The sequence below is a fragment of the Coniosporium apollinis genome, assembly GCF_000281105.1.
Source record: "Coniosporium apollinis CBS 100218 chromosome Unknown supercont1.25, whole genome shotgun sequence".
NCBI lineage: Eukaryota > Fungi > Ascomycota > Dothideomycetes > Coniosporium > Coniosporium apollinis.
The window spans coordinates 182,902-207,558 of record NW_006913287.1 but is presented as its reverse complement, the minus strand read 5'-3'; the positions used below and the strand labels follow the sequence as shown (position 1 = coordinate 207,558).

At 53.9% G+C, this 24,657-nt stretch overlaps 11 protein-coding genes across 11 annotated transcripts; 6 read left to right on the top strand and 5 right to left on the bottom strand.

Moving 5' to 3' along the window:
- Positions 1 to 444: 444 nt before the first annotated feature.
- W97_05350 (uncharacterized protein) lies at positions 445 to 974 on the bottom strand (the record flags this gene model as incomplete). Its single annotated transcript, XM_007783234.1, has 2 exons — positions 445 to 866; positions 953 to 974. The coding sequence occupies 2 exons, from the start codon at positions 972 to 974 to the stop codon at positions 445 to 447; spliced, it is 444 nt and encodes a 147-aa protein (XP_007781424.1).
- A 188-nt stretch (positions 975 to 1,162) lies between these two features.
- On the bottom strand, positions 1,163 to 1,625 carry W97_05349 (uncharacterized protein; the record flags this gene model as incomplete). The annotated part of the gene is made up of 2 exons (XM_007783233.1): positions 1,163 to 1,362; positions 1,424 to 1,625. The coding sequence occupies 2 exons, from the start codon at positions 1,623 to 1,625 to the stop codon at positions 1,163 to 1,165; spliced, it is 402 nt and encodes a 133-aa protein (XP_007781423.1).
- A 622-nt stretch (positions 1,626 to 2,247) lies between these two features.
- Positions 2,248 to 3,014, top strand: W97_05348 (uncharacterized protein; the record flags this gene model as incomplete). Its single annotated transcript, XM_007783232.1, has 2 exons — positions 2,248 to 2,539; positions 2,629 to 3,014. 2 exons carry the CDS (start codon positions 2,248 to 2,250, stop codon positions 3,012 to 3,014), a joined length of 678 nt encoding a protein of 225 aa, XP_007781422.1.
- A 680-nt stretch (positions 3,015 to 3,694) lies between these two features.
- On the top strand, positions 3,695 to 5,961 carry W97_05347 (uncharacterized protein; the record flags this gene model as incomplete). The annotated part of the gene is made up of 6 exons (XM_007783231.1): positions 3,695 to 3,767; positions 3,861 to 4,188; positions 4,341 to 5,214; positions 5,268 to 5,319; positions 5,373 to 5,704; positions 5,758 to 5,961. 6 exons carry the CDS (start codon positions 3,695 to 3,697, stop codon positions 5,959 to 5,961), a joined length of 1,863 nt encoding a protein of 620 aa, XP_007781421.1.
- Positions 5,962 to 6,452: 491 nt separating this feature from the next.
- On the top strand, positions 6,453 to 8,596 carry W97_05346 (uncharacterized protein; the record flags this gene model as incomplete). Its single annotated transcript, XM_007783230.1, has 3 exons — positions 6,453 to 6,865; positions 6,916 to 7,777; positions 7,991 to 8,596. 3 exons carry the CDS (start codon positions 6,453 to 6,455, stop codon positions 8,594 to 8,596), a joined length of 1,881 nt encoding a protein of 626 aa, XP_007781420.1.
- Positions 8,597 to 9,104: 508 nt separating this feature from the next.
- On the top strand, positions 9,105 to 9,867 carry W97_05345 (uncharacterized protein; the record flags this gene model as incomplete). The annotated part of the gene is made up of 2 exons (XM_007783229.1): positions 9,105 to 9,619; positions 9,678 to 9,867. The coding sequence occupies 2 exons, from the start codon at positions 9,105 to 9,107 to the stop codon at positions 9,865 to 9,867; spliced, it is 705 nt and encodes a 234-aa protein (XP_007781419.1).
- A 3,212-nt stretch (positions 9,868 to 13,079) lies between these two features.
- On the top strand, positions 13,080 to 14,746 carry W97_05344 (argininosuccinate synthase; the record flags this gene model as incomplete). The annotated part of the gene is made up of 7 exons (XM_007783228.1): positions 13,080 to 13,098; positions 13,154 to 13,171; positions 13,343 to 13,467; positions 13,522 to 13,545; positions 13,605 to 13,899; positions 13,960 to 14,357; positions 14,405 to 14,746. The coding sequence occupies 7 exons, from the start codon at positions 13,080 to 13,082 to the stop codon at positions 14,744 to 14,746; spliced, it is 1,221 nt and encodes a 406-aa protein (XP_007781418.1).
- A 405-nt stretch (positions 14,747 to 15,151) lies between these two features.
- W97_05343 (uncharacterized protein) lies at positions 15,152 to 16,009 on the bottom strand (the record flags this gene model as incomplete). The annotated part of the gene is made up of 3 exons (XM_007783227.1): positions 15,152 to 15,391; positions 15,519 to 15,619; positions 15,673 to 16,009. The coding sequence occupies 3 exons, from the start codon at positions 16,007 to 16,009 to the stop codon at positions 15,152 to 15,154; spliced, it is 678 nt and encodes a 225-aa protein (XP_007781417.1).
- A 1,345-nt stretch (positions 16,010 to 17,354) lies between these two features.
- On the top strand, positions 17,355 to 20,725 carry W97_05342 (uncharacterized protein; the record flags this gene model as incomplete). Its single annotated transcript, XM_007783226.1, has 2 exons — positions 17,355 to 19,437; positions 19,491 to 20,725. The coding sequence occupies 2 exons, from the start codon at positions 17,355 to 17,357 to the stop codon at positions 20,723 to 20,725; spliced, it is 3,318 nt and encodes a 1,105-aa protein (XP_007781416.1).
- A 632-nt stretch (positions 20,726 to 21,357) lies between these two features.
- W97_05341 (aspartate aminotransferase) lies at positions 21,358 to 22,676 on the bottom strand (the record flags this gene model as incomplete). Its single annotated transcript, XM_007783225.1, has 2 exons — positions 21,358 to 22,434; positions 22,494 to 22,676. The coding sequence occupies 2 exons, from the start codon at positions 22,674 to 22,676 to the stop codon at positions 21,358 to 21,360; spliced, it is 1,260 nt and encodes a 419-aa protein (XP_007781415.1).
- A 751-nt stretch (positions 22,677 to 23,427) lies between these two features.
- W97_05340 (uncharacterized protein) lies at positions 23,428 to 24,631 on the bottom strand (the record flags this gene model as incomplete). Its single annotated transcript, XM_007783224.1, has 3 exons — positions 23,428 to 23,668; positions 23,724 to 24,457; positions 24,515 to 24,631. 3 exons carry the CDS (start codon positions 24,629 to 24,631, stop codon positions 23,428 to 23,430), a joined length of 1,092 nt encoding a protein of 363 aa, XP_007781414.1.
- Between the last annotated feature and the right edge of the window lie 26 nt (positions 24,632 to 24,657).

The window sequence follows — 24,657 nt, the reverse complement described above, 5'->3', positions numbered from 1 at the left end:
ACGTTCGCGTTCGGTATCCAGATCCGGGTCAGCCTCAATGACATACATCATGCCGAAAGGCACCCCTGAATCCGCCTCGCTGCAAACCCTTCCATCGCCTCTCTCTCCACAACTCAGGTTCGTGCGGTCCAGCCTTGTCGCGTGAAGTTGCTCTTGCCTTCTGGGTCCACTTCTCAGCACAGTCATTGCATGCCACGTACAAAGTGAGTTGCGTAGCGTTCAAAGCGTTACTACATATTAGAAGTTCGCGAAGCTTTGCCAGTCCTTACGAAATCTATCAGATATCAAAGTCAGACCTTGGCACCTGCCTGGCTACCGTGACCGTTGACTTTTAGCTTCCACCAAACTCATTCAGACTCACAACGCTAATATACCCGACCTACAATGGCCGTTTACTTCTCTAGTGCAAGGGGCTCGGCGGGCCAAACCTCCGCCACTGCGCCGTCAAAGATCAGATCCACGGACTTTCTGATCCTTCTCCGATTCATTCATACTCACCATTCCCCGTAGCGGAGAATTTATCAAGCTGGCTATCGTAAGGTGAACGCTTCGCGGTGCCAGATGCATCATCAAAGCCGTTCCTGCCGCGTTCCAGCTACTGAAGACCATCCTCTTCCCCTTGCACAACCCGTTGTACCCCGCCAGCGCCACGCTCTTCGGGTCCTCCATTGCGCCAGAGGCGGCCATCATGAATGTCTCTTCGGCATGTGCGCGCGTGACGAATTGAGTGTGCGTGGGACCAGGCATAAGCTGGGTGTTGACGACACCCGGGTAGCCGCGAAGCTCGATGGAGAGGGCTTCGGAGAAGGCGCGGACATAGTGCTTGGTGGCATGGTAGATGTTCTGGCCAGGACTGACCATCCAACCTGAAGATACAGGTCAGCAATGCGCTTCTTGTGACCAGCTATTTCGGTTTCAGGGTGGGAGGGGGTCAGTGGGATATAGAACTTACCGCCAATATCTGCAGAATCCATCCGTGTCCACGTCTCACCATATCTTTCCCAAACAATTACGTGAGCTGTACGAGTGCAATACAATTTAACGTAGTCATCCGCTCAGCCAACTCTGCGGACTGTTCGAGCGTCTCGCCCGCAGCTCCAAGTCCAGCACCGTTGACCAGAATATCGACCGTAAAACCTTCATTCTTGACGTGGTCGTGGAGCTACATCGCCGCGCCCGGGAGAGACAGATCCGACGCGATGGTATACGCGGTCTTTCTGTACTTCTTCTCTACATTGCTCTTGACGGCGTCCAGTTGATCCTCGTTCCTTCCGACCAAGATCAGATCGTGGCCACGTTCAGCAAATATGTAGCTCAGTTCTGCGCCGATACCGCTCGACGCTCCGGTTATGAGAGCAGGACCTTGTGGGGTTGTGGGGCGAGGAAAGAAGATCCGCAGAGGAAGGATGATTGTCGCAGCCACAAGAATATATTACCGTTGGAAAATGGAAAGCGAAGATGGAGATAAGCGTGCAGGTAGTGACGCCGACGGTGATGAGGTCAATGTTGATATCATCAAGAACGAGGTACTTTGGCTTGAGGTTCGCAGGATTGCCATTGTCGATTGCTGCGTGAGACGGCTGCTGCTCTGCGCCTTCTTTGACCGCAACACGAGCTTGTGCCATTGGAGAAATACACAGAAAGATCTGATAGCTTAAAGTATTCCCCGTTATCGGGGCCGACAAACAAACTCAACGCGACCAAAGAAGTTAGCGACAGCTGAATGCGACTGAGAAAAGGATCACAGTCTATGTAAGATTATTCGAGGACCTTGGTTGTATTCGATGCCTAAGGTATTCACGGGGGCAACGCCACAAGTTGTCATTATCACGTAGCTGCCTGCATGGATGAATGGGCTCTCGGCTCGTCATCGTTCTGTCACTGCCAGAACTCTTGATGAAGACCAAGTCCGGAAGTGTTTCTGGGGTGAAGCACAAGAGGACGTGTTGCGTGACCGTGCTGGCTGGTCCCTCTTCTAATTTGGTGCGCAGTAAGGTATGTAGTACGGCTGACCCTCAAATTCTAAGCTCCATGCCAAATTAAGGTGGCACTCCGTAGGACCCTATACGACCACCGAGGCTTTGGACATTGAAGACACCTTTTATCGACCAACTTAGCTGGAGATTCCTTTCGAGCCCTTACCGCACCGCGTACCAGTCCGGTTCATTCCAGGATTGCTCCGCCCGCACATAAAATATACTCACCAGCACGCAACTTTTTCCATTCGCACAACTACTTTTGATTACAATGGCGTCTAAACGGACGCTGCCCTTCCGGACTGAGCCTTTCCGCTACATTGTCCAACGCCACTCCGCTCCAGCTCGTCCATCCTTCGCCCGCTACCGGTGCCTGCACGTGACCTCTGTGGACCCCAAGGCTACCCTCCAAACCGCTGTCGTCCAAGATCACGCCGAACTCAAACGGTGCTACGACGAGTACAAAGCGGCCACTGCGGATGACGGAAAGACTAGATGGGGGAACGCCTTCGTCTGGGGAATGACACGTCACGCGTTGGGGGAAGAACTGGTCGTGTATCCAGGTAAGACGACATTGAAGGTGTTGATTGTCAGCCAGAGATACGTTACCGTCTACACGCAAGATTCTAACACACGCCGAATATACAAACAGCCCTAGACAAGTACCTCGGAGAAGAAGGCCGACAATGGGCCGCTAAAGATCGCAAGGACGCCCAGCATCTCAAGGAATCCCTGTACGGCTTCGATCACATGAGCCTTACCAACCCGCACCGGGAAGTCCTTGTCGACATCCTCTGGGGTGATTTTGCGCACCACGCGCGACAGGAGGAGGAGATCCAGTTACCCAAGCTAGAGAGCGTACTTGGAGGAGAGAGTGAGCGATTGGCGAGGAGCTTTGAACGCACGAAACGGTTTACCGCCACACGGAGCCACCCCCTCGCACCGAACATGGTGCCGCTTGCAACAGCGGCGGCATTCATGGCAGCGCCAATCGACAAATTACGGGATATCTTTCGTAGTTGGCCGGAGGAGGACTGAGACGAAGCCAAGGCAGGTAACTATAAGCTTTGCAGATGATGTGTTTGAGAGCGGTATCTCCGGCTCAAGAGTGTGCAGCTTGATGTGATCATGGCAGCTGATGCCTCGCGGGCTGCTAGAGGACCACGGTGACTCGATGAATACCTTGTCCGCACCGAGAAGCTCGAGCGATGCGGATGACGGTTGATGGAGGTTGAGGTCAAATTGGTATGCTGATGATCATGTGACTGGCATGAGATGAGGCTGTTCCGGCTGTTCCGGGTGCCTGCAGCGGGACGGAGCGAGATGTTCTAGGCCAGCTTCTTGGAGAGCACCTCAGCCCTCAAGCTTCGTAACTCGTACCTAGATAAGATTGACGTGTAGGTGCGCATCACCGGAGCATCAGCCGCATCACATGAGCGGGATTGCCGTCAGTCGTAGAACAGCAACCGCATCACTCAGGCATCATGAGCAGCATCATTCGTGCTCCCGAAATCGTAGCCCGGGAGCTGTGGCGCATCTCGTCTGTCGCATTCCCTACTTGATCTCACACGCAATGCGGATCCAATCTACATGACCTTCTCGCCCTTTCCCTAGTCCTTTCCCTTGTTAACTTCACTCATTGAACTTCGAAACCTTGTCCACAACCATCTCAACGGCTGCCAGCTCGTTGTCCTAGCCAGACTACCTCAGCATTCAATATGGTGTTCTGGAAAACGCTGTCCAACACGGACAGTCAAAACGGGCCTACTATTCGTGATGAGCTTCGGTCCCGTCAGTAGAGCTTCTTTCCCTGAGCATGCAGTGCCTCGTAGCTGCTCGCGACGCATTCTGTTCTCTATCTGTCTACTCTGACCCTTCCCATAGTTCTTCCCACTCGCAGAGGCGATTTCGTGCCCTCGCCTATCCCTGCGCTCGAGGTCACGAAGGTCGCGCTGCGCCTCAAGTACCAGATAGAGCAGGTCGTACCAAACGGGACAGATGAGGATGAGATCACGAAGCCATTCTCCAGAATTATCACGGAGAAGGTAGTAGAGACCGCAAAAAAGGCAGGTGGTGAGGAGCACAAAGGATGTGTGGTGTTCGCCTTGCTGGTCGTCAGAAAATGGTTCGCAGAGCAGGCTGAATTGGAACTGTGGCGTTCAGAGACGCATGCCGTCCGAGCGACAGCTTGCGAGATTATCGCCAGGATCATGTGAGTATCGCGCGTCTGGAGCCCGCATTCTTGGATGAAGAGCCGTGCACCCCGAAGATTTCTCAGGTCATCTCACTGCGGTCGTCTACTGCGTACCAATGTGCGGTGTGCATTCACTCCCAAGTCATCCCAGCTAACCGCTGGATCTTTAGTATCGGAGGTGAAGACGACGAACAATGCCTCATCCATGAGATTCTCTTGCAACGTTACTATACAGCTGCCGATGGAAATGACACCGTCGCTGCGAACGTCATTGAAACCGCTGTCGATTTCCACGCTCTCCAAGTGATCGCATCCTCGGGTTATCAAAAGGTCATTTCCCTCCTCTGGCATGGCTGGCTTATCCAAGATGACACGGATCCTTCACGGTTCACTGAATACGAGGGCAAAGACGACCCCCGCTTCTGGGTCCGCTTCGACCCGAGGAGACTACGCGTACCCAAGTACCAAAACGCCATGCATCTCGCCTTCTCGGTTCTCTATCTCGCCCTTTACACCAGGGCCATCAACACCATGAACCACAAGGGCGACTTCGATTTTGTCGAGTTCCTGCTCTACCTCTTCACCTGCGGTTTCATCTACGATGAACTCATGAAGATTTGGAAGGTCGGCCGCCGTTACATCACCTTCTGGAACGTCTTCAACGACACACTCTACACCTTGCTGGTTGTATCCCTTGCTTACCGCATAACTGCACATGGATGGCCTCGTGATTCTCCTGAACGGGCATACTACACCGCAATGTCGTACAAGTTCCTCGCCTTCTCGGCACCTTTCTTCTGGCTCCGACTGCTGCTCTTTCTCGAGAGTTTTCAGTTCTTCGGCGTGATGTTGGTTGTGCTAAAGACGATGATGCAGGAGAGTCTGATTTTCTTTGCACTGCTAGCTGTGGTCTTGATGGGCTTTATGCAAGGCTTCATCGGTCTGCACGATGTCGAGGATCGTGAACCCAAGAGCAATCTCTTTTACAAGGTCTTCAACGTCGTCATGTCGAGCACGGATTATGGTTCATGGGATAACCTTGCGGTATGTCCCGCTTGTCATGAGATGCTGTGTGCAAATGCTGAACATGTCTCTAGCCTCCCTTTGGCCGAATCCTCTACTACATCTATACGTTCATCATCACCGTCAGTATGTATTCTTCCCCGGCACCTTTGCGGACTGCATTGCTCATTGTCATCTAGTGCTCCTGAAGGTCCTTGTTGCAGTCTACAACGAGGCTTACCGAGCCATCACCGGCAATGCCAAAAACGAGTACTTGGCTCTGTTCTCGCAGAAGACAATGCGGTTTGCGCGCGCTCCTGCCAAAGATGCATACATACCTCCGTTCAACCTTGTCAAACTTGTCCTCACGCCCTTGCAATGGTTCCTTTCGAAGCGCCAATGGCACGGTCTACACAGATGCATCATGACGGTCATTTACTCACCGGCGCTTCTCATCATCGCTTTCTTGGAAAGCCGACAGTCTCATAGGGGGATCTGCAACTGGGTACGAGTTAAAGTCGGCGATCAGAAGGTAGGCGTTGAGACCTCTTTCAAGGGTGCACACAAGCTGACATGTTTCCACAGCTTCAAGAGTGGGAGGAACACGCTGACGAAGTCGACTTCGAGGCCGACGGATGGAGCAAGCTCGTCGAGGAGACGAAGCCGAATGTAGTGGACGATGCGGCGGTGTTGGAAATCAAGAAACTAAGGAAGGAAGTGAAGGAACTGACCAGTCGACTTCAGATCCCCATGCCGGCGTCCGGAACGGATCTTGTGCAGGGAGATTAGTGCTTTGAGAGGAACGGTGGGAATTTGACAAAGGCCTTGACGAGTAGCTTGAGCCGATGAAGCATGTAGACCGAGGGTAGGGATGGGTACGGGGAACGGAGTTTGAGGCTTTGCTGTCGTTACGGATTTCTTGAGAGGCGGTAAGGCTGAATAGCTTAAGTAGAGTTAAGATTTGAACTCCTCTTGACTAGTTCTCACGACTACTTTAGCTCCACTTCAGTAAGGTCATTGTACTTTCTACATGACTGTCGTGTCTGGATCGTGTTTTCAAACTCTTTTGATGTAATACTCGGTGTGTTCTAGATTGGTAGAAAAGAGAGAGGCTTACACGGCTTGGTCGCGTTTTGAAACCGCTAGCTGCGTGAGGCATGATTGCACGTGACAGTCGTTGCGAGCGCCAACATCAACTCCGCATCACCTCAGCTCCTGGCAAGGCTGAATGGATTCTATCACATCTTGTCACCTCCTCGACATCTACGAATCTTGACTCTATGGATCCACTGTCTATAACCGCAAGCTGCTTCACTCTCGCAGCCACGATCACAAGAGTGTCGTTCCAGGTCACGGAGTTTGTGCGCGAGGTTCGGGATGCCCGGAGCGATCTCGATGCAGTAGCTCGTGAGCTGCTCTCCATCAAGACCGTATTAGAGATTTTGGCAGACGACGCCAAGGATCCCGCTCAGAATAACTTCCCACCCACTCTAGGGAGACAAGTCACTGGCATCTTGGCAAACTGCAACGATGTTGTGGCGCAGATAGAGCGGTTGCTGAGTAGTTATCAAGGATCCAGGCTTACCAAAGGCACTAAATGGGCCCTGAATGGACGCGGGGACGCCGGAAAATTACGCTCTACGCTTGAGGCTCACAAGACCGCTCTGGATATTGCTCTAGATATGGTGGCCCTGTATGTATACATGTCTCCATCTGCCAGACCAATACTGACAGCGTTGTCAGATCGCTTGCTCGTGAGATCAAATCTGATACTCAAGAAATCCTACAAGACACTTCCGCCATACGAGACGACACTGCTCTGATCTTGGCGGAGATCGCCCGACTTCAGGCCCGGCTGCCGAGAGATGATGCGCAGCAAGGGAGTTCCGGACTCACGTTGCAGAGATATCTAGATAATCTCACAACGTACGCGGAGACTGTCTGTGATGATGGAGTGGATGAGCAGCCCGCGGCTCTAGCAGATCACGGGGAGTCGGAGCTATCAGATGACGGAGAACCGGAGCCACCAGAGTCTAATCGCCGCCACCCTTCGTCTGAGAGCTTGGGGTCTGTTGTCACGCGACTTCGGGAAGAGTGTCGGTTAGAGGAACAGATAATAGAACTCTTTGTCTCCCGTCAACAACTAGAAGGTGGCGGAGAAGAACACCACGCTGCCAAGCAGCAAGATGATCTCTCCGCGGACCCTTCCCCAACCGTGCAGGACGTGGGCTGCCCTGTCGCTCAAGAACATTTGTCGGACTTAATGGACGGAGAACCAAAGGGAAGTCTTGACCAATCAAGCCAATGCAGCCCTTCGCCGAAGGAACCTCTAGAAAGAAACTATGACTGCCCACCAGATTGGCAGCACTTGCGCGTTACTCCCAATGCTCAAAAGATTCGAGATGCACGAACGAAACGAAAGGCACTGGATCTTGTTACGCAAAGATCCTACGACGTGCAGCTTTGCAGGGCTATGGGCGCCCGGGTGACAGCTCTTCAAGTCAGAGATTTGTTGGAGAAGGGAGCCGATCCGAATGCCGTCGCTTATGGAGCCAGAGATTTGCTGGAGATGCGAGCCGATACGGATGCCGTCTCAGACGAGAAGGTATATGCTCTCCATATATTGGTACGTGGTATTAACAAAGAATGGAATTGGGAACCACTGGAGCGTTTTCTGCAAAAAGGAAGATTGTTGTTCGAGTACGGTGCCGATCCTAATATAAGGGGTCCTCCACCGAGTCGTACGGCTATCCATGCGCTTCTCGTGTCACTATCGTACGATAGATGGCAAAGCGGCAGGCCTAATGACACCAGACAGATGCTCAAGTTTCTCGTTGCCAATGGTGCCAGTGTTCACGATCGGGAAGAGGACGACGACTTAACCGGCTTAACCCCACTGTTTGCTTTCGTAGCGCAATCCAAAGAGTGGACCGCGTCTCAATGCAACATTATCGATGCCCTCATCAAGGCCGGAGCGAATGTCAACGAGTCCCAGGGTAAATCGCGTTTTGCATTACAAACCCTGGTGAGGTCTGGGGACGCGATTCTCGTCTCCAGACCTGCGAAGGACGTACATGTAGCCCTTGCCCGCTTACTCTCACATGGGGCTGATGCAAATGTCATCGGCGGATATTATGGTACGGCTCTTCATGCTACGGTGATAACTGCAGACCTAGAGTCCGCCCGAGTGTTGTTGCGCTATGGGGCTACGAGCATCTCCGCTCACTGCAATTATGATACCCGCAATTTCCTTGGCACTATTACCAACGATCTCCTTGGCACTTGGACGACAAAAGCTGGTATCATGACGCCCGTCGAACTTGCATCGAAACCACTTCGGAATAGTAGCGCTTTCAGGACAGCAACCATCAAGAGAGAGATCCAGAAGAAGATGAAGGAGAGTGCGAATCGAGCCGTGGCGTGAGCGTTCTTGACAGCTCTTTATGACGTGTCTATCAATCCAAGAAACCACGTCTGAAGGTGGAGCTTCAATGTCGATCCTGGACCTCGGAGGAGAGAGCAACATAGTCGACGTCGACTGTCCAAGATTTTCATACTGCTGGCAGTACTTCAGAGCAACGCCTGGACCGTCGACTATGCACAAGCGAAAAGCAGTGAGACAATCTGCTGACGCAACTGGTTATTAGAGCGTAACTTAAACGCCGGAGAAACGTCTTGCCGATATCTGACTGTAATTGCGGGGTCTTCTATCACGGTCTAGCACACGACATTCTCCAGGTATCAGCCCTTTAGACATTTTGAAGGCGATTTCTTCCTAAGCTACCGGTCTTATTAGGGGAATAGCTTGAGGTTATCTCCTCTACGCCTACTTCTTAGCGTATCATCTATTCGGAGTAACCTCCACTTCTGGTACCGGTGAAATACCTTCTATTCTCGGCAAAGTGTATCTTATCACTGGCGCTGCCTCCGGCATGGGCCTAGCCACAGCGAAGACACTCCTCTCCAGAGGTGCCATGGTTGCTCTCTGCGATCTCAATCAGGACAGTTTGGAACAGGTTGTCGACGAGCTAGACGCTGATTGCAGAAAGAGAAGCTTTGCGCGGCGTGTGGACCTGAATGACCGAGCGGCCTTGAAGGCCTTTCTGGAGGATTCAAAAGCCCATTTCGGGAAACTGGACGGGATCGCGAATTTTGCAGGAACTGCAGGACGTCATCTGGGCACGGAGGCAGTCTGGGAAACAAGCGACGACGAGTTTGATTTCATCATGAAGGTGAACGTCACGGGCATGTTCTACGTACTATCGGAAGCCTTGAAACCTGGGTTTATGTCGCTGGGTGGCAGCATCGTTCAGATTGGCAGTATTTTCTCGATGCAGGGTTTCAACAAGGGCGCTGTTTACGCCACCTCGAAGCACGCCGCGTTGGGAATGGTGCGAAGTGCGGCCAAGGAGGCGGGCGGAAGAGTCAGAGTCAACTGTGTTCTGCCGTAAGACCAGCTCTGAATCTCTCTATTTCACGAAGCGGGCTAATTGATGTCGTAACAGGGGGGCTGTTGATACGCCTATGCATCGAGCGAACCTGGCTCGTGTTCCAGACTTTCCCGCTATAAGCACTCCTATTCCGCGCGCTGGAGAGGCGCAAGAGGTTGCTAACGTGACTGTGTTCCTTCTAAGCGACGAGAGCAGCTTCGTAACTGGAGCTGCGTGGAGCGTAGATGGCGGTGCAAATGCGTAGGCAGCTGAGGTGTTCTATAGAGCTAGGTGTATTCAGGGTGTTCAACAGACTGTGTATGGTCAGTGTTCGGCATCGCGCGTCCAATATCGTTGAGACGACGTTCGTCTTAGAGTCGTCCGTTTATATCGTCGCCACCACCTGGTGCTTTGCACGACCGGCTAAGTCGAATCAGGATATAGAACCGTGGTAGGGGGACATTGGCTCTTCCTCCACAGTCGACACGGCCTCAGATTCGGTCGATAATGCCTCAGATTCGGATTAGGCGACATGACTTAAGGGCATGTAACTGGAACCCATGTCGGGCTCGTGCGGGTCTTCCGCTAGAGTCGACATGGCGGCGTGTGACGGGTTGGGTTGCAAAGTGTGGTTGGAGACAAGGTGGATTTTCTGTATGTTTCCAAGTGGAAGCAAAATAACGTGCTATATACTAGAGCCTTTACAAAGATCATACTAGCTTAAATACAACAAAAAGTATAATTATCATACCAGAGAGAGCGTTATCTCATCGATAAATATATCGACCGAAAAGATTCCAGCATTTGCTGGAATGTCGGTAACGAATTCAATACTCAAAACCGGGTTCACCGACTGAGGGACAACAGGGATAGGTCCGATCCTCGTGTACGGACCAGACCCGCCTGCAATAGGACAAGGCTCATTGAGAGGGCAGATTAGGGTTGGAGGAAAGATTTGGACGCCATCAAGGCTTACAGCTATAGTCGTCCTGAGTTGGCTCCCTGGAATAATATTGTCTGAGCGGCCGAAGTATGCGGCAAAGTTGTAAGTTTGGCCGGGACAGACGCCACTTAGCCTCTGTTGCAGTAGGCCTGAGCCGCCAGGAGAATCAGCATTGCTGCTGCTATAGGGGCGCCACTAGTCAGCAGAGATCTCGAGCCAGGTGAAAATAGCAGGTGGGAATGTGATATTTTTACCCGCACTCAGGGTCAACTTACAAACAGCGGCAACCACTACCGGTTAATTGGCAATCGGTCGGAGGTCCAAAATCTACACCACAGTAGCCAAGACTGAATCCTACTTGGCCTCCAGATCGATCGAACGTCCAGGGCGCAAGGCCTGTTTCAAAACCAGTGTTCTGGACAACTTGGCGCGGGGGATTAGCCGCGCACGTGCTTCTAGTTACCGTTTCCACGGTCGTCAGTATCGATCTGACGGTGGTGGTCGGTGGGAGAGTGACCTGCTTAAGTGAGAGGGAGCCAGGTCAGAAGGAGGGAGCTCCGAAACGCACTATAGTCTCGACCACAGACGTTGCCACTAAAGTGAGAGTCCTGGCCATGCGGATGAGCACTATACAACACCATACTTATCAGTGAGGATGGCATACTGTGTTGTTACTGGCGGCGCGGTGGACGTTGCTGTGGTCTGAGGGTGTAGATTTAGCAAACATGCATCCTCCTCCCCAAGATGTATACGGACTAACCGTTGACTGGACCGTGGTTGTCGTGATCGGACGACCACTAAGTAGGCATAAACAGGCGCTGCTGATGCGAGATGGACCAAGGCACTGTGAGAGAAAGGCGGAGATTTCAATTTGCCTCCGCGCGAGAGCGGCAACTGTGGTCGTAGTGGTTGTCGTGGTTGTCGTAGTTGTGAGGATTGTTGAGTCTGGCTACTAGATCATGAGTCTCAGCGGACACAACTATTAAGGAGTCCTGCATACCACTTGAGAGATGGAGACGGAGGTTGACACCGTTGTTGTTAATCTGCGCGACTAGTCAACGGTGTTCTTACACTACACGCCTGACTTTGGCGTGGGGATGATTGTCTTAAGCCGAGCCTTTTTTATCTTGCATCCGCGAGCCGGTTTTGTTACTCACAGGGTCGTCGATGCCGTCCCGCCGGCCACGGTGGCTGTTTGAGTCACAGTTGCAGAGACGGTGACAGTTGTTGTACCAATGTACAATGAGCAGAAGGTCCTGACAGCGGCGGATCTTATAGGGTTTCGGACAATGTTAAAACATCCATCTGGCACCTTAAAGACGATTAGCGGCGAAGATGGACGCAACAGGGCCAGCTTACACAGTTGATGCTAACCCCGCTCTGCGGGTCGGCCAGAGCCAATGGCGAGAATAGCACACATAGCGACAGGAGGAGCAGCTTTATGCTGGCGCTTGCTGCTGTCCTCATTGTGGAAAGAGTGCTGCAGAAAGTCGATAGCAATTTCCTTTAGCAAAAGACCCGAGTTTCGTAATGGTCGCGACGCACTGGGATTCAAAAGTAAAGAAATAGGAGATAGGGGAGTCATCTAGGCTGGTATTATACCACTGCAGACCTGACGGTTAGTAGCCAAGGCGAAAGGTTTGGATACGAGATAGCCCTGATGCAGATTCAGCTGGACGGATGAGCGCCACGATTAGTCGTTCCGGCATTAGCCCCCCGCGATGATATCCAATGGTATCAGAAGTCTGATTCCGGTCCCAGGTCTTAGATGCAGTGAGTCAAGGCAAAAGGGTTAGGACACATCGCGAGGAATGGAGCTGCTAAGGGAGATTTGCTAGATAATGCAATAGCTCAATTCATTCCAACGAACTCTCTATTAGTCTCTCAGAGCTTGAGTCTGCGAGCCAGACCGCCAGGGAGCGATACGCCGGGGGTGTACCAGGATGACGGGATATCTAGCCCTCTTAGGTAAAGCTCCGCTCTACTCTCGGTTAGCGACTGCAATCGGTTACCCGGTTGCGGGGAAGAACCTACTAGGCTGTTACGAACCACGGTTGGGTCCGCGGAACGATAAGTGGCACTACTCTCTCGGCCGAGAACTAACTGAATCACGTGCCGCAGCCTGTGCTCCATCACCAAACCACGTTCTGAGGGTATATAATCGCCGCATTCATTGATTATCAGCTTCAATTTCGATGTATTCGAGCTTGCTGAAAAGGTATAGGGTAACAATATAAGCGCACGTTGCAGCACTAATGTCTGGGCCTCGGTTTGGAGCCATATTGGTGGTGGTTAACTAAAAAGTCATCCAGAAACGAGCTGGCTGAATTTGGTGATGGAGCAATCATCTCACTGAATCACGTGCCGGAGCTCGTGCGATGTCGAGAGCTGTGGACGCTAGGCCGAACAAAGCTAGACCTGCGACATAGCTCCACGATATCGCAGCTCCCACCGACTCATCGCAAGCTCAAAAAAGTTTCGCGATAACAGTCAGCGTCTTTCAGCAATTGCGCCTCACCACCATAAAGTCCAATATGGCTAAACAAAAGGCGAGTTACATGGGATGATCCCCATTGTTATGCGCTCTCTGATCTAACTTGGTCTACAGATCTGTCTCGCATACAGCGTATGACCTCGCCCGTAGTATTCGGCTTCAATCGCTTATCGCAGCGCTTAGGGTGGACTTGACACCAGCTGCATTCTTGCCTGGCTTATAGAGAAGGGCTATGACATAGTCGCGTTCAGTACGGTTCCACAACGTCACTCTAGCTGAGCCAGCATTGCTAACAAATTCCAGTGGCCGATGTCGGCCAAGAAGAGGATTTCGAGGCTGCTCGCCAGAAGGCACTGAAGCTCGGTGCCGTGAAGGTGGAGATCGTGGACTGTAAGCGGGAGTTTGTGGAAGAGATGTGCTTCCCCGCCGTACGCAAATCCGCACGCGTAGATAGCTTCGCTGCACAGCTAACGCGCCGATAGGTCCAATGCAACGCCATCTACGAGGTATGTCCACACAAGACCTAGTGTTTGTACGACATGGGCAGGTTATTAACAGCTTTAAGAACGTATACCTGCTCGGCACGTCACTCGCACGACCAACCATCTGCCGCGCTCAAATCGCTGTCGCCCAGCGCGAGGGCTGCTTCGCCGTATCCCACGGCTGCACAGGCAAAGGCAACGACCAGATCCGCTTCGAGCTTGGCTACTACGCACTACAGCCGTCCATCAAGGTCATCGCGCCCTGGAGGGACCCTGAGTTCTACAAACGATTTGCCGGCCGCAACGACCTCCTCGATTATGCAGCTCAGCAGGGCATTCCAGTCTCGAGCACCAAGGCGAAGCCCTGGAGCATGGATGGTTAGTGGCGCGTTGTTGCTGTGTCTGCACATGGAGCAAGGGACACTGACAGATTTGCAGAGAATCTGGCGCACTGCTCGTACGAAGCCGGTATACTGGAGGACCCGAACACCACGCCTCCAGAAGACATGTGGAAGCTCACCCAAGACCCGAAGAAAGCGCCGGATCACCCGCAAGACTTCACGCTGTACTTCGAGAAGGGCCTACCAAAGAAGTTGGTCTACGACGACAATGGCAGCGAGAACACTGTGACAGACCCGGTGGATTTGTTCTTGGCTTGCAACGCTATCGCGAGGAAGAACGGTGTCGGCCGCATTGATATCGTGGAGAACAGGTATATCGGGCTCAAGTCTCGTGGCTGCTACGAGACTCCGGGACTCACATGCTTGCGCGCCGCACACATGGATCTCGAAGGTCTGGTCATGGACCGCGAGGTGCGCGCACTGCGCGATCAGTTTGTGAGTAGTCACTCGTCCTCTGCTGTGGTCTCCGCTAACTGTAGCAGGTCACTTTCAACTACGCGAAGATCCTCTACAACGGCATGTACTTCTCCCCCGAGCGCGAGTTCCTCGAAGACGCCATCGTCTCATCGCAGAAGCGAGTCAATGGCGCGGTTCGATGCAGGTGCTACAAGGGAACCTTCTCCGTGCTGGGCCGCTGGAGCGACACCGAGAAGCTCTACGACGAGACCGAGAGCAGCATGGACACGGTTGTGGATTTCGAGCCAACGGACACCTCGGGATTCATCAGCGTCCAGGCTATCCGGCTGAAGAAGTACGGAAAGATGAAGCAGGAGGGCGGTGAGGATTTGGTGAGGCCGCGACGTGAGAGTTACGTGAAGCCATAGAGCCGGCACTCTGAGGAGTACAGAAGATCTCACGGACACCTGAAAGGTACTTGGTGAGAATGAACAGCAGCTTGTTAAATTGGCGGCTCTGATGTGGGGCTCCCGATGTCTTAGAAACCCGCGCATGCAGGTTCGCACACTTTGCGGAAGACCAGAATCGACGGATCAATAGAGCTTTGTAGACAAACAGTAGCAGTGCTACTGTTGCGACACTAGTATCGCCGCTGAACGCTTTACTTGAGCTGTAGTTTCGATCCTCATTTGCCTCCCGTCTACCCTCGAATCGTCCCTCTAGATTTTACTGCTGCATCCAACTTCAAATCGTAGAAAGAACGGTGGCGCAACCATGCGGTGATAGGAGCATCAGTATCCACCCTTAGAATGGATGAATTAGGGCAATCCAGCTCATTTCGTTCCCACGGCTTTCTCATAATCCCCTCCAAACTCGTTATACCACCGCTCCACCACCTTTTCACTCATCCCCGCTCCAATGACATCCTTTCCCTCCTTCGATTCCCTAATGACAGACTCCATGAACTCATCCACGCTCAGCGCATTCGGATTCTTCTCCTTCTTCTTATCGTCCGGATCCGTCCTCTCACGATGCAAATTCGTCGCAACCATCGGCGGCGCAATCTCCACAACCTTGATATTCGTTGTCCCTGAGCTGTGTGCGGAGATCCATGCTCCAGAAGTGCCTGCAATCCCCACCAGCCGCCTGATCCGCTCCAGACCAGGGTTTACAGCGCCGTTTATGTCAACGCGAACTTACAGCCACGCTTTTGTCCCGTTGTACACCGGGTTTAATCACACTGATCGGAATGTACCCCGGCACGCTACTAACATTCATAACCACCGCGCCCATTCTTTCCCCTAGAATGCTCCAGCAGCCTTAACGTCAAGTGCATCGGCTTGCGGATATTGACATCGATCTCCTGATCCGCCTTCCCCAGAAACTGCTCCGGCTTTCATCTCCAGCACCTGTAGCGGTCGCTGCACGCCTGCGTTATCGATCAGGCAGTCCAGGTCCGGGTGGACTTCGGTGGTCTGCACGATGAGACCGGGGATCGCATCGGGCCTCCCGGTGTCGAGGACGTAGTATGCGGCGGCGCCGATCTCTCGCGCGGTGGATTGGAGCGTGGATTTGGTGCGGCCGGCGATTATCACCTTTTTATTTTGAGAGATGAGATACTCAGCCATGGCGCGCCCGATGCCGCCGCTGCCGCCGGTTATGAGGGCGCAGTTGAAGTTGAGGGTTCTCATGGTCGTGCTGTGTTGTTAATGATTCCGGAGGCGGGTGGGGCTTTGTGGATGTTACGGAGGATAAGTACGGATATAATCGAGGGCATTGGATGTTTTGGAACTCGGTTTGTAGGAAAGAAGAGCCATTGTCGACACAGCGAGGGGGTACTAGTGACGTGGGGAGGTGACGAAACAGTCTTTGGCTAATATCAGGGTCTGGATAGTGCTATGTCATTGTCTGGTGGTGTTCTTACTGCACAGGTATGAGATGAGAACAGTGGGAGAACTAGTGGGACAACAATTCAATTTGGAAGTTAAGAGCCTCTGTCTGCTGCCCTCGATGGTGACATGACGGAGACGAGAAGAGACACTTGGAGATCTTAGAAAACACCTCATCATCTGCAAAACGGTAGCTACCTTTCCTGAGCCCGCACTCTAGAGCTCGTTTCCAACTCCGCACGTAGCGCTGAGCGGTCTGCAGATGCTTGGAGACGGGGCGCATGCTCTCGGAACAGAGACTGCAGAGTCAGCTGAGGGAGCAAAGGGAGTGTGTGACCATGGCGCCGGAAAACGGTTGATCGACGCGGGCCGCCAACTTCAATTCCGAGGTTCCCTGAAGACGATCCGAAACCCAGGCTACAACGAGTTGACGATCTGCCGCCGCTTCACACCAAACCGAAGCTCCTTTGGTGATGCGGAAGTACCACTCGTCATGATCGATGCTGAGCATTGCGAGTACTGAAGCCTGGAGACAGCTCTTTCGAGCTGCACGAGGAGGAGAGTCGAAGTCGAAGTCGAACCAGGAGAAGGCAGTTGCTTCACGAAGGTCACCGGAAACTCCTAGAGAAGGATGAGAAGATAACCACGCCCTTTCTCGACGTCTTGATTTACGGTCCTTGAGCAGTAGTGACTGTCGGGACAATGGCGCCTCTGGGATGGCTATCTTACGGACCTCAGTGCGGAAGGGCGCAGAGATCAAGAAGGAATCCGACGGCGACTGAAATTTGGGCATGATCAGACAGATTGCAGGGCACGAGACAACAAGAGCATCCAACCAGTAAGAGGTGGATATCAGCATCGCTTCCAAAATGCTCCACCGAAGGCGGGTTGAAGACATCCGCGTCTATCGATTGTTGCTCCGCCGACTGGTCACGTGCTGGCCAGCTGTCCATCTATACCAGAAGCCACTCGGCAGAGGAGCCGTGTCAAGCTATCAGAGTGATCTATATGTTACCTTCCTTTCTAGTTTCACTCATCGTAATCGGCGTGAGGTCCGCTCAGTCATTCGTTTCAACCATTGACTGCGCGTCATAATCTATCCACATTCCTCACTGCATTCCACTCGTTCAGTGTGGTGGCAGCCGTTATGGACCGACCAACCACTCCAACTCAGCTCCCGCCGCGATATTCAGCATACGATGAGGATGATACTCCCACGAACTTGGCGCAGAATGGCGCGACGATGCGCCTGTTGACATCAGTGGAGGAGAGCGCATACAGACCGTTAGTACCACCAACCGATTCTATGCTTGCCCACGTTTCGTCTTCGTCGACTCTCAATTCTGCAAGTGAGCGCGCAGGTGGCAGTGGGCGACAAGCTTTGCATCGCGAAGATACCATCCATGATCTCCTGCGTGAAGCCACCGCATCTCTCTCACAGCCGTCCGCATGCAAGCGCGCTCGCAAGCACGAAACGGTGAAAGCCAGGGTCAAGCGCAAATCCGTCAAAACTAGCACACAGAACTTATATACATCGCCAAACAGACCATCACCGCTCACGCGCTCCTACCAACCGTCAACAACATCACTACCGTTATCGAGGCAGCCCTCGATCCTAGACCGCGCTCCCAGTATACCGCCGCCCGACTCAAGCATCCCATCCTATATGCCGCCCCGCCCGTACTCCCCCAGTCGAACGTCCCCGATTCGGCCATGGACGCCATCCCAAAGCTCAGCTGACTGGCCGCGGCCGCCCGCCTCTGCCTCTGCATACGAAGCAATTGACCTCAATGGCAGTCCTCGGCCAGGGACACCATCCTCGAGGTACGGAGGAAGTCCGAAGCGACCGCTACCACCAGCGCCGCTCTTCGCTGGAGGCCGACCTCTCTCCAGAAGCTCGACCAAAGACTTTGCAGAGACCACGACAATACCCATAGACGATAGCAATACCGACGACGTTTTCGGGCTGCCCAGCCAAGAGTCCCGTCCGGAACTGCATTCGGTCGACTCGTTCGTCTCCCACTCGACGGCCAGCGACGATTATGACGAAAAGTACGAGCATTACGGCCCAGCGCCGGATGGGATGCAAACGCGGAGGGGCGCCCGGCAAGCGCAGATGACGAAGCGCGAGGTCCCGCTCATCAACGGTGAGCTCATTCTGGAGTGTAAGATCCCGACCATCCTATACAGCTTCCTCCCGCGGCGCGACGATATCGAATTCACCCACATGCGGTATACCGCTGTCACGTGTGATCCGGACGACTTCGTGGAAAGAGGCTACAAGCTGCGACAGAATCTGAACAATTCCCGCGAGACGGAGCTCTTTATCTGTATTACGATGTACAACGAGAATGAGATCGACTTCACAAGGACGATGCACGGCGTAATGCGCAACATCTCGCACTTCTGCTCGCGTACGAAATCACGGACTTGGGGCAAGGACGGATGGCAGAAGATTGTTGTATGCATCATCTCAGACGGCCGCCAAAAGGTGCATCCACGAACCTTGGACGCATTGGCGGCAATGGGCTGTTATCAAGACGGTATAGCCAAAAACCTGGTCAACCAAAAGGAGGTCACAGCGCACGTTTACGAGTACACGACCCAGGTCTCCCTTGATGCCGATCTGAAGTTCAAAGGTGCAGAGAAGGGCATCGTACCCTGCCAGATGATTTTCTGCCTCAAGGAGAAGAACTTGAAGAAGCTGAATTCGCACCGCTGGTTCTTCAACGCCTTTGGCCGAGCCCTGAATCCGAATGTCTGCATCCTTCTGGACGTGGGCACGAAGCCAGGACCAAAGGCGCTGTATCATCTGTGGAAAGCATTCGACACAGACTCGAACGTAGCAGGAGCCGCTGGAGAGATCAAGGCTGGCAAAGGGAAGGGGTGGCTCGGCCTGCTCAACCCGCTCGTGGCGTCTCAGAACTTTGAGTATAAAATGTCGAATATCCTTGACAAGCCTCTTGAGTCGGTGTTTGGCTATATCACGGTGCTTCCCGGAGCGCTCAGCGCATACCGGTATCATGCGCTGCAGAATGACGAGACAGGTCACGGTCCCCTGAGCCAGTACTTCAAGGGTGAGACGCTGCACGGACAAGATGCGGATGTCTTCACTGCGAATATGTATCTGGCTGAGGATCGCATTCTGTGCTGGGAGCTAGTAGCTAAGCGAAGCGAGCGATGGGTGCTGAAGTACGTGAAGAGCGCAACGGGTGAGACCGACGTTCCAGGTAAATACATCCCCTTACCAAAATCTCACAACATGTCTTAACACGTACCACAGACGCCGTACCCGAATTCATATCCCAACGGCGCCGCTGGCTCAACGGCGCCTTCTTCGCCGCCGTCTACTCGCTTCTGCACTTTCGGCAAGTCTGGCACACCGACCACACGATAATGCGCAAGATCCTTCTCCATATCGAATTCGTGTACCAATTCGTCTCGCTCCTCTTCACCTACTTCTCCCTGGCCAACTTCTACCTAACCTTCTACTTCATCGCCGGCAGTCTCGCCGACCCACGCCTCGACCCCTTCGGCCACTCCATCGGCAAAGTCATCTTCATCATCCTGCGCTACAGCTGCGTGCTCCTGATCTGCATGCAATTCATCCTCTCCATGGGCAACCGGCCGCAGGGCGCAAAACGCATGTTCCTCTCCTCGATGGTGGTCTACGGCATCATCATGGCCTACACGACCTTCGCGGCGCTCTACATTGTGATCAAGCAGCTCAAAGACCCGAAGACGGAGCTCAGTCTCGGCAACAACGTCTTCACGAACTTGATCGTGAGCACGTGCTCCACGGTGGGGTTGTACTTCCTCATGAGCTTCCTGTACCTGGATCCGTGGCACATGTTCACGAGCTCGGCGCAGTACTTTGCCTTGCTGCCGAGCTACATCTGTACGCTGCAGGTCTATGCGTTTTGTAACGCGCACGACGTCACGTGGGGCACCAAGGGGGATAACGTCCTGCACACAGACCTCGGCGCGGCCAAGGGCTCGAAGAGCGGCATCGTGGAGCTCGAGATGCCCTCCGAGCAGCTCGACATCGACTCCGGCTACGACGAGGCGCTCAGGAACCTGAGGGACAGAGTCGAGGTCGCGAAACCCGGGCTCAGCGAAGCACAGGCCCAGGAGGACTACTACCGCGCGGTCAGGACGTACATGGTGGTCGTGTGGATGGTGGCGAACGCCATCCTGGCCATGGCGGTCAGCGAGGCGTACGGCCTGACGGAGGTCTCGGATAACTTCTACCTCAAGTTCATCTTGTGGGCTGTTGCGGCTGTGGCGCTGTTCAGGGCCGTCGGGAGCAGCGCGTTTGGGGTCATCAATATCGTGCAGAGCCTCATGGATGGGCAGGAGAAGTGGGGGGATAGGTTTTCGGTGAAGAAGACGGGGCTGGGGGGCGGCAAGAGCAGCAGGTTGAGTTTGCCGAGCTGGATGAGTGGGAGTGGGAGCTGGGTTAGTAGTAAGTTGAGTAGTATTACGCCGAGTAGTCTGGGCAGTTCGCTGGGGAGGTGAGGGTGGTGAGACGGTCCGCTGGTTTCGGTTTGGAGAGAGAGCTGGACCGTTTGGGATTGGCGTTTCTTTCTGAATAGGTCATTGGATGGGTTTACGAGGGCACACTTCTTGACGGGACTTTTGTATGATGAACGAGGCATGTAGTCTTGTGCTCGCTGCTGCTAGGGGAACTATGGCGGCGTTCGTGGAGGGCCTTGCTGGCCTCAAGGAACGAATATATAAAAGCTATTGGTATTATGATTTGCTTCAGTTTCATAGTGCGAGCTGCGGCTGGGAACAGCATTTGGCTCCTGGAGCCTGTGGGCCGTTACTGAGGGTGATCTGAACTGCGGCCTTGGGTTCAATGGCTCTGCAGGCAGCTCTTGGGACCAAGGGACAATTCGCAGTGAGGAGGATGGAATGGCGTACACGTCTAATGGAGTATATTGCCCTGTAACTAGAACGGATATATCTACGAGTAGGGATTAGAGAAAGGACTTTTGTACCTTCGTTCACGGCGAAGCAGAACCTATGTTTTGAGCTGAACCTTCCTATTTTCAGCGCCCTTTGCCATGCTCTATCGACAACCCCTGTTCCCATCATGCTATGCATACGACCAGCAAGCCCCGAACGAGGCCACCAACGACCCAATTCTACTCCATCTCCCTAACAACCTTATCGACAGCCTTGGCGAAGTAATCCACATTATTCGTGTTCAGCCCCGCCATGCTGATGCGCCCATTCTTCGTCATATACACATGGCTCTCCTCCCTAATCTTCAGCACCTGTTTCTCACTCAGCCCCGTGAAGCTAAACATGCCGATCTGGTCCGTGATGTGGTTCCACGTCCCCGGGGTGCCCATCTCCTCGAGCTTCTCCCTCAGCGCCTTCCGCATGTCGATGATGCGGCCAGACATCGTGCGCAGATTGTCCTCCCACTCCGCGAAGAGCTGCTCGTCGTTCAGGATTATCGACGCGATGCGTGCGCCGTAGGCCGGCGGGTTGGAGATCTCAGACCGCTGCAGGATGGCCAGCTGGCTGCGGATGCGCTCGGCGGCGTGGCTGGCATCAGACGCAGGAGACGTGACGAAGTGGAAGCAGCCCGCGCGCTCGCCGTAGAGGCCGAAGTTCTTGGCGTAGGACTGCGCGATGCAGAGCTCGAAGCCTTGCTCGACGAAGTAGCGGATCGCCCAGGCGTCTTTGGAGAGGTCGCCCGATGCGAAGCCTTGGTAGGCGCAGTCGAAGAAGGGGAAGTGGTTTTTGGAGTGGATCACGCTGGCGATCTTCTTCCATTGGTCTTGGGTTGGGTCCACGCCGGTGGGGTTGTGTGCGCAGGCGTGCAGCAGGATTATGGAACCTTCGGGCGCGGATTCAATGGCCTCGATCATGCCCTCAAAGTTAAGACCCTTGGTGGTGGGCGAGAAGTAGGGGTAGGTCTTGATGGGCAGGTTCACGTTGGTGAAGATCTGGTTGTGATTCGCCCATGTTGGGCTGGAGAAGAAGACGGTCGGGTTGTTCTGCTTGTTGTAGAATTTGCGAAGGAAGAGGGCGCCCAGATGGACGGCGCCGGTGCCGGAGATGGTCTGGAGGCTGCATACCCGGTTCTCTTTGATTGCAGGACTGTCCGGACCGAGAACAAGCTTCTGGGAAGCACTGGTAAACGCCTGGAGGCCAGCGATAGGGAGGTACTCGTGGTTCACGTCCGGGTCGTCATGTAGGATGTCGTCCGCCTATTGATAGCACCAGGAGTTAGCGAATATTCAACGTAGAGGAGGTCATGAATGCCTACCTTCTTCACCACCGGCAACACCCAGGGTTTTGCGTTATTGTCTCGATATGCTCCAATACCCAGATCCACCTTCTTCTCAAACTTGTCCTTGCGGTACGCCGCCATAAGCCCGAAGAGAGGGTCCTCTGGGGCCATGGGCACGACGTCCGCAAGGAACGCGCTCGGCTTGACGGTTGGCGCCATCTGTGCTGAAATCTGCTCGAGGCGGTCTTTGGGGGAATGGTGAGAGGAATGTGGAGGTTGCGCTGGCATGATGGATCCGTATTTAGCGATTCTCCACACCGACTCTGGTTATCGATACTCGGGGCGCCAAGCCGGGTGCAGTCTGGGGGCGGCAACACCACCTGGGCAGGCCGTGCTGGGGAAGGCACTACTTGCGTCTCGGCGGAATGGATGCGGAGTAAAGGGACCAGACGGGCAGTGTTCGAGGAAGGGCTGGAGGCTCCTCCTGGCGGATGCGGCTCGAGATGGTGCTTTAAACAGCATCTGGGGATCGTCAGGGTCCCGCATCAGATGCTGTGGAGCCGTGTGAGCCGAGGCAACATTTGGCATCGTGCTGGAGAGCCAGCATATTTCGATGTGGAGATGCGGTCGAACCTGGGCTGTGATTATAAGGTGGCAAGTACATCCTACTAATTCTGTGTGATAGGGGGTTTCACTTTATCCAGCAGTTTAACACTTTCCCGCAGTTTGTGCCTGACAGATCTCAGGTGTGAAATCTGGATCCTAACCTCAGGAAGTTGGCTTCAAATCGCGTGGCATGAATCGTTTCAACTGGTTCTCCACCACCACAACCACAGGAACAGTCTAGCAGCCTCACACATTTATGCACTAATCGCTCAAGATGTTCCCGAGTATTTTTTGATTCGCATTCCTAGCTGGATTGCGATTCTATTTGGGATAGATGTGCTGTGTATGTGGTAGCTTGGGATTCTTATATCAACAGATCCCAAACCACAAGCGTGAAGCAGAATGCACAGGTCCCGTAGAAGACCATCCTCGCCGTACTTTTCCTCTCCGAAGCTCGCTTCAGCTCCTTGTTGCCACTCCCCACATTTTCAGCAGTGGAGAAGGAGTCCTGTACGAGCTGGTCGATCTGCGCAGCCTGCGTGTCGAGGTTCACTGCCAGCGTGTTCTGAAGCTCCGAAATCTCGTATAGAGACCTTTCGGCGGACCTAGAGCGCTTGATGTTAGTTTATGTGGGATTGGGACCGTGAAGGGGCGTCTTACCTGACTTGGTCCAGGGTATCCTCATAATGCTTCAGCATCGTCTGATTTTCCTCCGCGAAAAGCTGCAACTGTTCCGGATCCAGCGTCTGGTTCACGTCCTTCCTCTCCACGTCCCCAGCGCCGCGTCTTGAACTCGCACCCCTAAACCCCTGCCGACTCTGCCCCCCATACCCCCCGCCCAAACTCCCATCAGGCGCCACATCCTCCGGCACAACAAACCCCCTCGCTCTAGCAAGCACACTCTTGCTCTTCTCCACCTCCCTACTAAGCCTCACATCCATCATCTCCCTCTGCACCTCCCCCGCCATCTCCAGCTTCCTTTGCAAGTAATAAATTACGCTCTCCCTGTGCAGCTTGACCGTACGCCTTTCCTCCTCTTCCCTCTCCTCCTCCGGCGACTTCCGCGTCAGGCCCCCGCCAGCCGCCCATCGTCCCAGCGCCCCGAGACCGCCGCGGGCGCGCTTCGCCGAGGAGATCTGCGAGGCGGTCGACTCGCGGAGGTTGGCGGCTTCGGAGAGGTTGCGCAACGTGGCGTGGAGTTCGCGGAGGAGCTGCTTTGCGTTGGCATCGATTGCGGTCTTGTCCTTGTCGCTGAGGTATTTGCGGTCGTGGTGGTTGTTGAGGTGGGGGAGGGTGGAGTCGGTGTTATGCTTTCGCCGGGGTGGGTGCGCGACGGAGAGGTAGGGCTGGCGGATTGCGCGGAGGTGGTTCGTTAGTTCGGTTATGTGGGTGTTCTGGGGGGATTGTTAGAGGGGCTGCGGGAGAGGGTTGGGCGCATTGGGGAGATGTACTATTCGGTATGCTTCTTGTAGGAAGCTGTCGAGGTCTTCGGGGCGGAAGGGGTGCCGCTGGACTGGCGTGGCGCCATGCTTGCGGAGGATTTCGTTAAAGACTGGTGTTATATCCATCAAGGGGACTGGTTAGATACAGTGTC